At 46.6% G+C, this 15,005-nt stretch overlaps 1 protein-coding gene across 1 annotated transcript in view; it reads right to left on the reverse strand.

Annotated features, from left to right (window-relative positions):
• Positions 1-426: 426 nt before the first annotated feature.
• Positions 427-15,005, reverse strand: part of LOC124616128 (26S proteasome non-ATPase regulatory subunit 10-like) — a 56,911-nt gene continuing 42,332 nt past the window's right edge. The window contains exons 4-6 of the mRNA XM_047144395.1: positions 11,546-11,639; positions 7,418-7,567; positions 427-1,078 (exon numbers count right to left, since the gene is read on the reverse strand). Coding sequence (XP_047000351.1) covers positions 499-1,078; positions 7,418-7,567; positions 11,546-11,639 — 824 coding nt within the window. The 3' untranslated portion in view covers positions 427-498. The remainder of the gene's footprint in view (positions 1,079-7,417; positions 7,568-11,545; positions 11,640-15,005) is intronic.

The following is a 15,005-nucleotide window of genomic DNA, read 5'->3' on the forward strand; positions in this document are numbered from 1 at the left end:
AAAGGGAGAAACAAAGGAAAAGAAAGAAGTGAAGAATTCTCAAACGACGCAGTGGTGAAGAAGGTTCAAAATGGCTCTGAGCACTATGGGACTTAACTGCTGTGGTCATCAGTCCCCTTAACTTAGAACGACTTTAACCTGACTAACCTAAGGACATCACACACATCCATGCCTGAGGCAGGATTCGAACCTGCGATCGTAGCGGTCGCGCGGTTCCAGACTGTAGCGCCTAGAACCGCTTGGCCACACCGGTCGGCTGAAGAAGAAGGTAAAGAAAAGATTGGATTTGGATTCCGTAGAGGTAGAAGGCAGGGATCTGGCTTGGGTTGGGTTGATTTTGGGGAAGAGACCACGCAGCAAGGTCATCAGTCTCATCGAATTAGGGAAGGATGTACTGTTGTATCGGTAGAAGGAATAACTGCCGGATTAACTTTTTTGTATTCTTTACTTTAAAAATAAATCCATTTTATTCCACAAATGTCCGTTGGACTGCTGGCTTCATTTTAGCATGTCTACCAGCTGCTGTTTGTCCTGCTCCCTGGCGAGGTCCAGCGGTGTGTTCCCCTGGTTGCTTCTGACCCCCTTGTCGGCCCCAGCCTCGAGCAGCGCGGCTGCCGTCTCAGCGAGGCCACTATATGCCGCTAAGTGGAGCGGCGTCCACCCGTCGTGATCCGTGGCGCTGTGGTTGGCGGAAAACGCCAGCAGCAGCCGCACCACGGCTGTGTGTCCCTGCTCTGCCGCGGAGTGGAGTGGTGTCCTCCCATACAGAGTCCTGGCGTTGGGGTCGGCAGAAGAAGCCAGTAGCAGTCGCACCACAGCCGTGCGCCCTCTCTCTGCGGCCAGCTGCAGAGGCGTGCTCTGCCCGTCGCTTCTGGCGTCAACCTCTGCGCCGGCCTCCAGCAGACACTTCGCCGAGTCTGTGTGTCCCCATTGTGCTGCCCAGTGTAGGGCGGTCTCCCCGATCTCGTCCCTCGCCCCTACGTTTGCTCCAGCCTCGAGCAGCGCTTGCAGATCCTCCACCGCCCCCTCCTCAGCCGCATAGATCAGTCTCGTGCCCTTCTCTTCTGTAGAAAGGTTCCTGGACAAAACACAGAAATATTCGTACTTGACTGCAAATGCACACACGCCTGATAAATGGAACTAACATAAAAACAACACATGGCTAATTCTCTGTATGTAAATGTACATACATCAAATTCCAATGAAATGAACACCCTTAGCTGCTTACAGGCGTTGACATACGTCAACGGGGACAGATGAAGATGTGTGCCCCGACCGGGACTCGAAGCCGGGAGCTCCTGCTTACATGGCAGACGCTCTATCCATCTGAGCCACCGAGGGCACAGAGGATAGCGCGACTGCAGGGATTTATCTCTCGCACGCATCCCGCGAAATCCACATTCTCAACGTATTGTATATATATAGTTAAGGCTCACTGGCCAATTGACCATCTTCTTCTTCTGTGCGAATGCACAAACAGTGCCCGAATTCTTACGGGAATCGGCAACGCGCCGCGAGTAATGAGTATAATGGGCGGGGGCACTACGAATGTAGCGCGGGACAGTACGTTGAGAATGTGGGATTCGCGGGAGGCGAGCCAGAGATACATCCCTGCAGTCGCTTTATCTTCCGTGTCCTCGGTGGCTCAGATGGATAGAGCGTCTGCCATGTAAGCAGGAAGTCCCGCGTTCGACTCCCGGTCGGTGCACATATTTTCATCTGTCCTCGTTGACGTATGTCAACGCCTGTAAGCAGCTAAGGGTGTTCATTTCATTGTAATTTCATTCTAACGAGCTGCATGGTCAACGATGGTATCTGTCCGAAAGAACAGATACCATCTTAGTATATGTACATACATTAGTTGTTTTGACCTTTCGATCACATCACTAGACAGTCGTTTCCTCCCGCTGAAGGAGATGCTTCATGCAGATAATTCTAGCCTTCTGACTGTTGCAAACAGAACACACGAAGCTATATACACCTGGATGTGTTAAACAAAATCTCCTGTAACAGAAACAGAAAATTTCAGTCCAGTTTTTCGCTAGTTTCTAGTCACTGCTTCCTAAAACAGAGAAACTTATGTGTTTGTCACGAAACCGTTTATTCGAAATATTTCAAGTATAAGCAATGACATTAACTAGACGCCTCATTTCCTACACGCAAACACATTTGCTGGTGAGTAGATACGTGCTCACTGGTACAGATAATTGTGGTTACACAATACCAAGCATTTCCATGTACTACACACACACACACACACACACACACACACACACACACACACACACACAGACACACAGACGCTCTTGACCGAAATTTTTGTGGTTCCACTGTGTCTGACGGCAACTGCAAAACTTGGAGTTTGTGAAAATAAATTAGCTTCAAGTGAATCTTTTGCTTCTTGAACACACTGCTGACCTTACACTGCTGATGTAGGTACTGAGAAGCGCATCTTTTCATTTCCACGTGAAATAATCACTACAACGTGCCTAACGGACAATATATATTTTCTAAGACCACAAACTATTTCACTTGTTCATGAGAAACATGTAGCAAATTGTTTAGAAAATAAATTCAGTTAAGAACAAACACATTAAGCTGTTGTGGGAAGTTACGAGTAGATATTACAGCTAATGGCTCAAATGGATCTAAGCACTACGGAACTTAAAATCTGAGGTCATCAGTCCCCTAGACTTAGAACTACTTAAACCTAACTAACCTAAGGACATCACACACATCCATGTCCGAGGCAGGATTCGAACCTGCGACCGTAGCAGCATCGCGGTTCCGGAATGAAGCGCCTAGAACCGCTCGGCCACAGCGGCCGGCAGCTAATAGATCCACCATTCATCAGTCATTCAATCTTTTCCTATAAATATTTCGTGCACATGGAGGTGGTGACGTTCGCTGTTTCGACTGACAGTGATATAGTTCATATTCTCAAAATGGAGTTGAGTGTTCTGACAACTGTGTCAAACACTTCTGTATCTTTCCTATCGAACGAGGAGGTACAAAAGTGAATTAAAACGACTGTACAGTGGTCACCAGCCGAGCAAATGGTTTTGATCCCAACGGTGCTTTACGAAGCATATCCCTGATTGTGGTAGTTTGTCTTTGCCGTCCTCTGGAATGCTCACCATGTCACACAGACCCATAGACTGACATGGAATACAGCAACAGAGTTACCTGGTTTTCAAACACACAGAGCACCGACAGATGGCATTGTCACATCCACATGTTCACGAAGTTTTTTAAATATTACTCAAATCGTCATCTGTCGAATGGGATACTTTAGAATGGAAGAATATGTTGGCTTATCTACAGAGATTTGGACATAACGACTGCTTTTGTAGTGGTAACCAGAATCACTGATGTCATGTAACCCACCACATGTTCTCATTAATACTGTGCAATTTCTGGAGCCTGCGCTTTAGAATCTTTGAGTGCGAGAAATCCCCTGCTGCTGTCCAACAGACTTCTGCATCACCGAGTTACCAGGAAGAATCTAATCTTTTAGGAAAGTCATGCGCACGCTTCTGCACCTTAGTGTCTTTAGCTTGCAGAAGCTCAAAATCCGTTGAAGAAGGAGCCACACACTTCATCTAGAGAGGGAGGAGATTCTGCTTTGCACGTGTGTGTTCATTGGCACAGGCACTGGTGTCAAACTGTAGGGGTGTACGCAGGCTGTGAACCGAGGACAACCTCCTCCTATACCCAGGTGAGCTGTGGTAGGAGAAGGCGCGCCAGGCTGTTTGACCGCTGATGCTCCTGGCACTGATATCTATTGATATGATGGACGACTTCTCTGCAATTTTCCTCAGACACCACATGCATATGTACTTCATTAGTAGCAATGATTCAGTCTAAAATACTGCAACGTTATGAATAAACTATTTCTATATATTACTTGTCGCTATGACAAATTTGGCTCACTGTATGTACGAATACAAACAGAAGATGGCTGAAAAGACATATGAGTTAGTTAGGAAAAAATAGGAAGGGCACTATCTACACACAAAAATTCTCTATTCTATTCCTTGAAATAGTGACTGAGTGTCAGCGTAGTCTAAAGGCCGCTAAACTTGACCATCCTAATTAATCAGCAGCTGCACTCATTAAGTCACTCAAAAGGAGAGAACACGTTTTCTTAAGCTGACTGTAGTATTACTTACCGCATTATCGATGTTAAAGTGCTTTTCTTACTCAGATATTTCCACTTTCTGTACTCTGCTATCCTTAATTACAAAAGGCAGGTTGAATACACTCGCTATTACTGGTTCTGGGCCTGTGTCGTTCAGGTAGCAACTACATTGGTTAGAACACTAACTGCATTGGCAACGAAATTCAGTTGCAGTTGCAACCCTATAAATACACTAACAGATTTTTGTGGCGGCGATCGTAGCGACAAACAATTCGCTGTAGAAACGGCTTACGAAGTCACCGCCACACTTTTAATAGCGGGCCGACCGGTCCGCTGGAACAGTGAACAGAAAGATGAAAACCCAAACACTCTGATTAAATAAAAGTCGGTACTTATCTTTATTGACGAAGATACAGAAAAACAATAGTGAACTCCGTGTCTACAGAAATCTGTCTAGTTCGAGTCGGAGCGGCTAGGTCAGCGTCGGCTGACGACAAACAACAACTCTGCTGCGATGAACACACAACTGACTAGCGAGTACACAATTCGGTGGCGAGTATACAACTGAGCGGCGAATACAGAACTGTCCTAGCGCTCGCGACTCCAGCGCTTAAGAAGCCAGAAGTCAGCGGTGGCGCGCGCAGACTTGCGGCGATTTCCTGTCTCGCTGGCGCTGCTTATGCGGACGGCGTCCGGACTTTGATGCTGCCAACCTTTTGGCAGCGGGCTCGGGTGGCATTACTGGCTAGGATATAACACAGATGCCATTAATTTTTTTGAAATGTTAAAATGGACGTCCAATGAGTCACTGATATTCAAGTAGAAAAGTGAACTTTACCCTAGATTTACGCAGCAGGTGCTCCGTAATAAATAAAAGAAAGCTGCAAAGGGGATGCCTGCAAAACGCCTTGACTCGACTACGTCCACGACACGATTCTCCGGCCTTACTAATCACTGCGAGCGGGCGTCATAATCCTCAGACCTCCTGAGCACACCTGCAGACCAGACTCAACCTTGCACCGAGACTGATGTTTCCGTGGATGATTTCTGAGCGCTATCACCGGATGTTCTCACAAACAGCTATCCAAGTAAAGTAAGCCACCATCCTCTACACACACCACTCCCACAGTTTTGCTCTTGCGTATACGCCGTTTGGAAAATAAAAACGTGTAAATGTATGCAACGTTGGATCGTCGTGTGGTGATATATCTTATGGTTAAGGCGACTGCTTGTCGTAAGCAAACTGGGACCCAGTATGGCACAATTTATAATGGTTACTATGTGTTGAAGTGTCCAAAAGAGGAGTTTAAAGAAATGTAATTCACAAGACATTCCAACAGCCGCACCACAGCATGTCGAACTCATATTCCGAAACTGCGTATTATTTTTGTTACAAATTTTGTGATCATTCTTCCTATTGATTCCTTGTTTTCTACTTATTATTCCATCATCATTTATTTTTTATGATCACCACAGACTTAACACTGCAATTGTTTATTCACATAAAATCTACATTTTGCGGAGCTTTAGTGCATGAATAACTGCTTTCCCAATCTTTTCCTGGAGGATTAATTTGGAAGATAGAACAGCATTACTGAAAGCCGAAATTGTATCCAACACAACAATACATTCACTATCTTTCGAAAAGGATTTTCTTTTATAGTATGTTCTCATATAAAAGCATTGAGTGAACCATTAATGTTTGGAACTGAATATACACTGAGGCGACGAAAGTCATGGGATAGCGAAATGCACATATACAGATGGCGTTAGTATCGCGTATACAAGGTATAAAACGGCAGTGCAGTGGCGGAGTTGTCATTTGTTCTGAGGTGATTCATGTGAAAAGATTTCCCACGTGATTACGTCCACACGACGGAAATTAAGAGACACTGAACGCGGAATGATAGTAGGAGCTAGGCGAATGGAAATGATTAGGGAATTCAGTATTCCGAGATCCACAGTGTCACGAGCGTGTCGAAAATACGAAATTTCATGAATTATCCTTCATCACGGGAAACGCATTGGCCGACAGCCTTCACTTATCGACCGAGGGTTCGCCTCGATAGCTGAATGGTCAGTGCGGGCGAATGCTGTGCAAAGGGGCCCGAGTTCGATTCCGGCTGGGTCTCGTGTTGTCTTCATCATCATCATCGTCATCATAATATCATCCCCATCGACGGGCAAGTCACCGAAGTGGCGTCAACTCAAAACACTTGCACCAGGCAACCGATCTACCCGACGGGAGGCCGTAGCCACACGACATTTCATTTTCAACGACCGAGAGAAGTGGCATTTGTGTATTGTCAGTGCTAACAGACAAGCAATACTGCGTAGAATAACCGTATAAATGTGGAAGGTACGACGAACGAATTCATTAGAACAGAGGAGCGAAATATGGCGTTAATGGTTTGCAACAGCAGACGACCAATGCGAGTCCCTTTACTAACTGCAGGACATCGCCTCCAGCGCCTCTCCTGGGCTGGTGAAGGTATCGTTTGGACCTTAGACGACTGGAAAACCGTGGGCTGGTCAGATGAGTCCTTATTTCTGTTGGTAAGAGCTGATGGTAAGGTTCGAGTGTGGCGCAGACCCCACGAAACCATGGACCCAAGTTATCGTCAAGGCACTGTGCAAGGTGGTGGTGGCGGCTTCATAATTTTGTGGGCTTTGTTTCATCCAAGGGACTGGGTCCTCTGGTCCAACTGAGCAGATCATTGACTGTGTATGGTAATGTTCGGGTAACTGGAGATCACGCGCATCCATTCATACCCTTCATGTTCTCAAACAACAATGAAATCGCTGAGGATGACAATTCGCCATACCAGAACATTTTGCACGAGCGAACGGTTTGGTCACCCAGATCGCTAACCAACAATTCCATCGACCATTTATAGGACATAATGGAGAGGTCAGTTCGGGCAAAAAATTCTGAACCCACACTGTCGCAATTATGGACAGCTATGGAGGTAGCATGGCTCAGTATTTCTTTGGGGAACTACCAGCGACTTGTTGCGTTCATGCCACATTGAACCGCTGCACTACCGTGGGCGAAAGTAGGTCTGCCGTCACGTTAGGAGGTAACCCATGATATTTGTAACCTCAGTGTAAGTCACACTGTGAATTCAGAAAAGGATGTAGAGAATCACTTTGATGCACTGCTACTCGAGCAACATAATTTATAAAAGGAAAAACTTTTCCTAACAACTATGGTTCACACCATCCGTAAGTCTACTATGAATGTTAAAAATGTGCTCATATAGTGACAGAACTCACCGCAGGAGAGACACGGCAGTGGCATTAAGCGGACGGCTGCTGCAGGGAGCTGCGGGTGTGACAACCGAGGCAGGAGTCCGGCCGTGGTCACCATGCTCACTGTGCGACTCAGCGCTGGGGGTGGGCTTGCTGTCTCCAGTGGCTGGCGTGCTACACAGAGAGAGAGACACGACGTGGGAACACATATTCACACTGATACCAGAGGACAGCTTACTACGGACAGTACGGCTGAGGCATTCGTCCACATACACTACTGGCCATTAAAATTGCTCCACCAAGAAGAAATGCAGACGATAAACGGGTATTCATTGGACAAATATATTATACTAGAACTGACATGTAATTACATTTTCACGCAATTTGGGTGCATAGATACTGGGAAATCAGTACCCAGAACAACCACCTCTGGCCGTAATAACGGCCTTGATACGCCTTGGCATTGAGTCAAACAGAGCTTGGATGGCGTGTACAGGTACAGCAGTCCATGCAGGTTCAACACGATACCACATTTCGTCAAGAGTAGTGACTGGCGTATTGTGACGAGCCAATTGCTCGGCCACCATTGACCAGACGTTTCCAATTGGTGAGAAATCTGGAGAACGTGCTGGCCAGGGCAGCAGTCGAACATTTTCTGTATCCACAAAGGCCCGAACAGGACCTGCAACATGCGGTCGTGCATTATCCTGCTGAAATGTAGGGTTTCGCAGGGATCGAATGAAGGTTAGAGCCAGAGGTCGTAACACATCTGAAATGTAACGTCCACTGTTCAAAGTGCCGTCAATGCGAACAAGAGGTGACCGAGACGTGTAACCAATGGCAACCCATATCATCACGCCGGGTGATCCGCCAGTATGGCGATGACGAATACACGCTTCCAATGTGCGTTCACCGCGATATCGCCAAACACGGATGCGACCATCATGATGCTATAAACAGAACCTTGATTCTTCAGAAAAAAATTACGTTTTGCCATTCGTGCACCCAGGTTCGTCGTTGAGTACACCATTGCAGGCGCTCCTGTCTGTGATGCAGCGTCAAGGTTAACCGCAGCCATAGTCTCCGAGCTGATAGTCCATGCTGCTGCAAACGTCATCGAACTGTTCGTGCAGATGATTGTTGTCTTGCAAAGTCCCCATCTGTTGACTCAGGGATCGAGACGTCGCTGCACGATCCGTTACAGCCACGCGGATAAGATGCCTGTTATCTCGACTGCTAGTGATGCGAGGCTGTTGGGATCCAGCACGGCGTTCCGTATTACCCTCCTGAACCCACCGATTCCATATTCTGCTAACAATCATTGGATCTCGACCAACGCGAGCAGCAATGTCGCGATACGATAAACCGCAATCGCGATAGGCTACAGTCCGACCTTTATCAAAGTCGGAAACGTGATGGTACGTATTTCTCCTCCTTACAGGAGGCATCACAACAACGTTTCACCAGGTAACGCCGGTCAACCGCAGTTTGTGTATGAGAAATTGGTTGGAAACTTTCCTCATGTCAGCACGTTGTAGGAGTCGCCACCGGCGCCAACCTTGTGTGAACGCTCTGAAAAGCTAATCATTTGCATATCACAGCATCTTCTTCCTGTCGGTTATATTTCGCGTCTGTAGAACGTCATCTTCGGGGTGTAGAAATTTTAATGGCCGGTGGTGTACAAATAACAGAACACACACTGCCAACGACAATAGAGGTTCTGCTAAGATTACCGACATGCCAGTGAGCTAATAACTTTACACACCACTTCTCCTGAGATCTCTAATCAGAAACGTAGTGTACTAAACAATAGAATGTAAAAAGTAAAACTCAAATGAATGTTAACTACGAGATGAGAAAGTATTGTGGCGTGAGAGGACAGGCACTGGTCGAGGTGTTACAACAGCTATTGGACAGCTAATTTGGAATACATAACTAAAACAATTACATATATATTTAAATTGCAATTAGCTTGGAGTATACAGTGATCAGCCAGAACATTATGAGCACCGACCTAACATCGATATAAACCCGACAAGGCAATATCAGCGTCACCTGGAGAGGAATGACTGTTAGTCAGACGCAGGCATAGTGCATGTAGTATCATTCACTTTCTAATTCGTGTGTAGAAGGGGAAAGGCAAGTGATCTGTCCGAATTTGACCGAAGGCAGATTGTGATGCCTCAGAGGCTCGGCACGAGGAAGCAGGGTAGCAATGAAATACAACCCTTCGCCCTCAAAGCATATTTATTGCGAATACCTACGTACAGCCAGAGCAGAACTAAACTTCTGAACAGAGAGTGGTGTCATTCATACAAACGTCGGTTATTCGAGAATGCTGTTATTTACACAAACATCGAATATTCGAAAATACACCTACAATAAAAACGTAAGATGTTTCTAGAGTCTTCCAGAAATGATAAATACTAGATAACAAGTGCTGATGGTCGGGTTTGAATTGGCGAACCGTAGCACCGCAGCCAGAGACGCTAACCACGATGTCACGCTACTTTCTACACAGTTTGTGGGCCGGCCGCGGTGGAGGAGCGGTTCTAGGCGCTTCAGTCCGGAACCCCGCGACTGCTACGGTCGCAGGTTCGAATCCTTCCTCAGGCATGGATGTGTCTGATGTCCTTAGGTTAGTTAGGTTTAAGTATTTCTAAGTCTAGGGGACTGATGACCTCCGATGTTAAGTCCCATAGTGCTCGGAGCGATTTGAACAGTTTGTGGCCATATAATCACACAAATTGAAACACTGCTCGATAAACAAGTTTGATTCAAATTGGCCAACGACCATTATTTGTGGACTGGCGGACACTGAATATCACCTACTGCGAAGTAAAATGAATTTGTGAGTAAGGTCAGTAAAAAAGCGAAGAGTTTGTGCGTATGCATATACGCCAGGAACGTATATGAGATTGTCATTTCAGTAAAATTAAAAATTCTCTTTCATTCATGTGCTTAGTGTTACCAAATATATCACGCTACGATTAGATTTCTTGGAGTATGATGGAGTCAGTGCGACTGAAATTAAAGATAAAGAAGCTGAATAAGACAATGGACAAAATATTTATCTGTAAAGACTCTTGAAATCGTGATTGCACGACTGTCAGCTTTGACAACTTCGCCTGAGGAGAAGGTGCAGGCTGATACCTCGAAAGTAAAAGATAATCACTGAAGGGCGCATCTGTTTGTAAAAGCCTTGAGCAACTAGAGATATTCGCATGACACGCACCTTTGAATGGTCTGCAGAAATGGTTAGCATTTGAATCATGTCAGCCCATGGGTTGAAGGTCGACGCCGATATCAACACAACCTGCTGCTGAAATGTACCTGCGGCACTTGTTGTCGCTCTAAACCGAAGGTAATGGATCAGTGTGACTTGAGCAGACGTTCAGGTTGCCTGGCAGCCGTATGCGCGAACAATACTGTAAAATCAGTGAATTTGAAAGAGGGCGCGTAATTGGCAGCAGAGAATGTGATGCGTCCATCCGGGAAATTGCAGCTCGTGTGGGACGAAGTGTTTCGGCAGCGCAACGGGTGTATGTGCCGGATGGTTCATGAAAGGCCATGGAAGACGGCGATATGGGTCAGGCCGCACCACCCAGACCACCGCCCGAGAAGATCGACACCCCACCCGAATGACATTGCAGGACTGATCTACTTCCTCATCGTCTTTGCCGCAGCAGTGAAACAGTGTAACACAACGTACACCATCACGGGTGACAGTCTGCCGCGGTTTATTATGGTATGAGCTACGTGTGCGATTCTCCGCCTATCTTTGACGAATGAGCAGAAACATGCTAGACGGCAATGGTGTATGGAACAACGCCGCTGGGGACAGGAGTGGCATCAGATAGTGTTTTCGGCCGAATCCAGGTTCTTTTCATCTAGAAATGATGGCCGCATTTTGGTTGGCTGCAGACAGTTGGAGCGGCAACACAGTGACTGCATTCGCATGAGATAAGCACAGTTAAATTTGAAGATTAGATGAAATGACAAATCAACGAAATCATCGTGAGCTATCAGTAAATGGCTATCATTGATTGTGTACGGAACAACACCGACACGTACAGTGACGAACAATGTAGTCTTAGAAATACACACTCGTAGAATTTGGCAACAGAGATGTGCGGCTTGCCTCGTGCTTACCTGGTTTCTGCTGGTGTCTGAGACAGCAGTGGCGTGTCCACGTCCAAAGCTGTGGTCTGCCTGGTCCCCTGAATTGGCTCCACTGTGAACGATTCTGAAACACAGCGTCACTGAGCAGACCTTTTCCACGACACAGTATCCTCTATACATGTTTTTGTGCTGTCGCCGCCAGACACCACACTTGCTAGGTGGTAGCCTTTAAATCGGCCGCGGTCCATTAGTATACGCCGGACCCACGGGTCGCCACTGTCAGTGATAGCAGACCGAGCGCCACCACATGGCAGGTCTAGAGAGAGGTACTAGCACTCGCCCCACTTGTACAGCCGACGTTCATAGCAATGGTTCACTGACAAATACGCTCTCATTTGCCGAGACGATAGTTAGCATAGCCTTCAGCTACATTTGCTACGACCTAGCAAGGCGCCATATTCAATTGATAATTAATATTATGAAGCATGTACCGTAACGAGAGATGTTCTACAATTGTGGATTAAAGTCAAGTATTACATCAGCTACGTACATTATTTACAATTCTCAAGATATTGTCCTGTTCCAGACCTCACGCCAGTCAGCGTGTAATCAAACGCGTGCATTTCGGCCTCCTCTAGCAACACAGTGTTGGCTCTTCTGCCAACACTACAAATTTGGCGACGAGTAAAATCGCGTTTGTACCAACTGATCTTGCCTTAATTTACTTGTGTCATGGCTTCGCCACAATCTCCAGATGTACTGTCCGAATTTTATCGCTTGCAGAATCAGCAGACGCAGGCCTTATTGGATGCCCCTGGACAGCTCATCCAGGGTCAACGTGCAATGCAAACCGATGCGGCGGCCACCGCTCCACCGCTACCGCAGCCACAACACACAGTTGCACCACCTTTTCGTCCGTTTGATGCGGCACTGGAAAGCTGGACGGAGTGGTCACGCCAATTTGGATTCCATCTCGCAGCCTACAGAATTCAAGGTAACGAGCGGCAGCCTCACTTATTGGCGTGTGTAGGGGTGCAGACGTACTGTGTGATAGTGAAATTATTTCCCCGCCGCGACGTAGCAACTCTGTCCTACGAAGAAATTTTGTCTGCCTTGGATGCATATTTCAAGGAATCTGTCAATGTAGTTGTAAAACGGTATACGTTCTTTCGTACAAAACGTACGGCCGGTCAAATTAATCGGGAGTGGGTTGCAACTTTGCAAGGCCTTACTAGGGATTGTGCTTTTGAGTGTGAATGTGGACTCCCTTATTCAGATACTATGGTACGTGATGCAATTGCACAAAACGTTTCTGATGTTCGTATACGGGAGCAAATTTTGAAACTCGTCAATCCCTCCCTTCAACAAGTGATAGGCATATTGGATAGGCAAGACACACTTGACTTTGCTCAGGAATCATTTGCAACTTCGCCAGCCGTGTGTCACGTTAACCGGCCAGCCGGGCGAGCTGTACGGAACGGTAAACAGCCCTCGCGCCCGTCCGTGTAGCTGCCGCCATACTCTCCAAAACGTGTGCCGAGCCAGCGCGCAAATGCAGTGCTGAAATCATGCCCGCGGTGTGCTACTAGACATTCGCGTGAGAATTGCCCATCACGCCAAGCTATTTGCTTTTTCTGTAATAAAAAAGGACATGTTCAGAGTGTTTGCCAGAAAAAGCTCCGATCGGACACTCACAACCATTCCAGGCCCTTTGCTTCACGTCGGAATCGGAATCGAACCAAGAATACTCAGGCTCGTGAACCTTCGCCCATGGACATTCATGTAGTTAATTCCACTCCGCCCAGTGCCACTCTCTCTAAAAGTGACTGTGTGCGTCCCACAAAAAGTGTGCGTCGACGTCGCCGGAAATCACGTCAATTAGCAAGTGATTCTGTACCAGTGTCTGTTCAAATTGCACGAGACAGTCGCTCTTGTCGTCAGCAGGACAATAAACTTTTGGTAGACTTGGACATTCTTGGCAACGCGATCCCATTCCAGCTCGATACCGGAGCTGCAGTTTCACTAATCAATCACGACACGTACAAACAACTGGGCACACCTCCGTTGCGTGCCGCAAATGTAAAGTTAAATAGTTATTCCGGTCAGAATATCCCTGTGTTAGCACAGTGCAGCCTTCTTGCCACATACAAGGGACAAACAAAACTTGTGTCATTTTACGTACTTCGTTCTTCTTCTGCAGTGAACTTGTTTGGTTTAGATTTATTTAAGTTGTTTAACTTCTCTATAGTCAATCAGGTCCTCTCAGTGAACCAGACTGTGCCTTCAACCAGTGTTTCTAGTCTATGTGAAGAATTTGCAGACATTTTTGCACCGGGCCTTGGTTGCGCTACGAACTATAAAGCACATTTGGAACTGAAAGTAAACGCGCAACCGAAATTTTTCAGAGCGCGCAATGTTCCCCACGCATTGCGTGATGAGGTCGCAAGAACATTACACGAATTGGAATCACAAGGTGTGATTGAACGTGTGCAGGCTTTTCTCTGGGCATCACCCTTAGTAATTTTGCCGAAACTTTCCGGAAAACTGAGACTTTGTGTGGACTTCAAAGCTACAGTGAATCCACAACTAGTGATTGCAACTTTTCCTTTACCCCGCCCGGAAGATCTTTTTGACAAACTGTGCCCGGGTAAATATTTTTCGAAGTTGGACCTCGCAGATGCGTACTTGCAAATACCAGTGGACGAAGAATTCCAGCGAGTTTTGGTGGTTAACACGCATCTTGGTTTGTATAGATTCAAAAGACTGCCATTCGGGTGTCCATCCGCCCCTGCATTGTTTCAGCAATATCTGCAAACTGTTTGTGCGTCGGTCCCTACTGCAGCAAACTATCTGGACGATGTTGTGATCTCCGGAAAGACGGAAGAAGAACATTTAGCCAATCTCCGAACATTATTTCAGGTCCTGCGACAAAGTGGTCTTCACTTGCGAAGGACAAATGTGTGTTTTTTGCTCGTGATTTACCATATCTGGGACATGCAATCAATGCCCAAGGCATACATCCTAGTCCAGAGCACATCCGTGCCATTCAAGACTTGCCTTCGCCGCAGAATTTGAAGCAGCTACAGAGTGTGCTGGGAAAAATTAATTATTATAACCATTATATCCCACGCGCCTCTTCATTTTCAGCTCCGCTTCATCGCTTACGCCGTAAAGGTGTTCCGTTCGTCTGGACGACGGAATGCGAACGCGCCTTTCGCCAGTTGAAATCGGCGTTGCTTTCAAATACTTGCCTTACGCCATTCGATCCCCAGAAACCCCTTTTGTTGATGGTAGATGCATCGGATTTCGGGATCGATGCTGTGCTTGCGCACAAAGATGGCTCGCATGATCGCCCTATTGCCTTTGCGTCCAAATTGCTCTCGTCTGCGCAAAGAAATTATTCACAGATAGAGAAAGAAGCCTTGGCTCTCGTATTTGGTATTACTAAGTTTCACGATTTCTTGTATGGTCGTCACTTTACCATCATCAC

Source organism: Schistocerca americana, chromosome 5 (genome assembly GCF_021461395.2).
Source record: "Schistocerca americana isolate TAMUIC-IGC-003095 chromosome 5, iqSchAmer2.1, whole genome shotgun sequence".
NCBI classification, from domain to species: domain Eukaryota; kingdom Metazoa; phylum Arthropoda; class Insecta; order Orthoptera; family Acrididae; genus Schistocerca; species Schistocerca americana.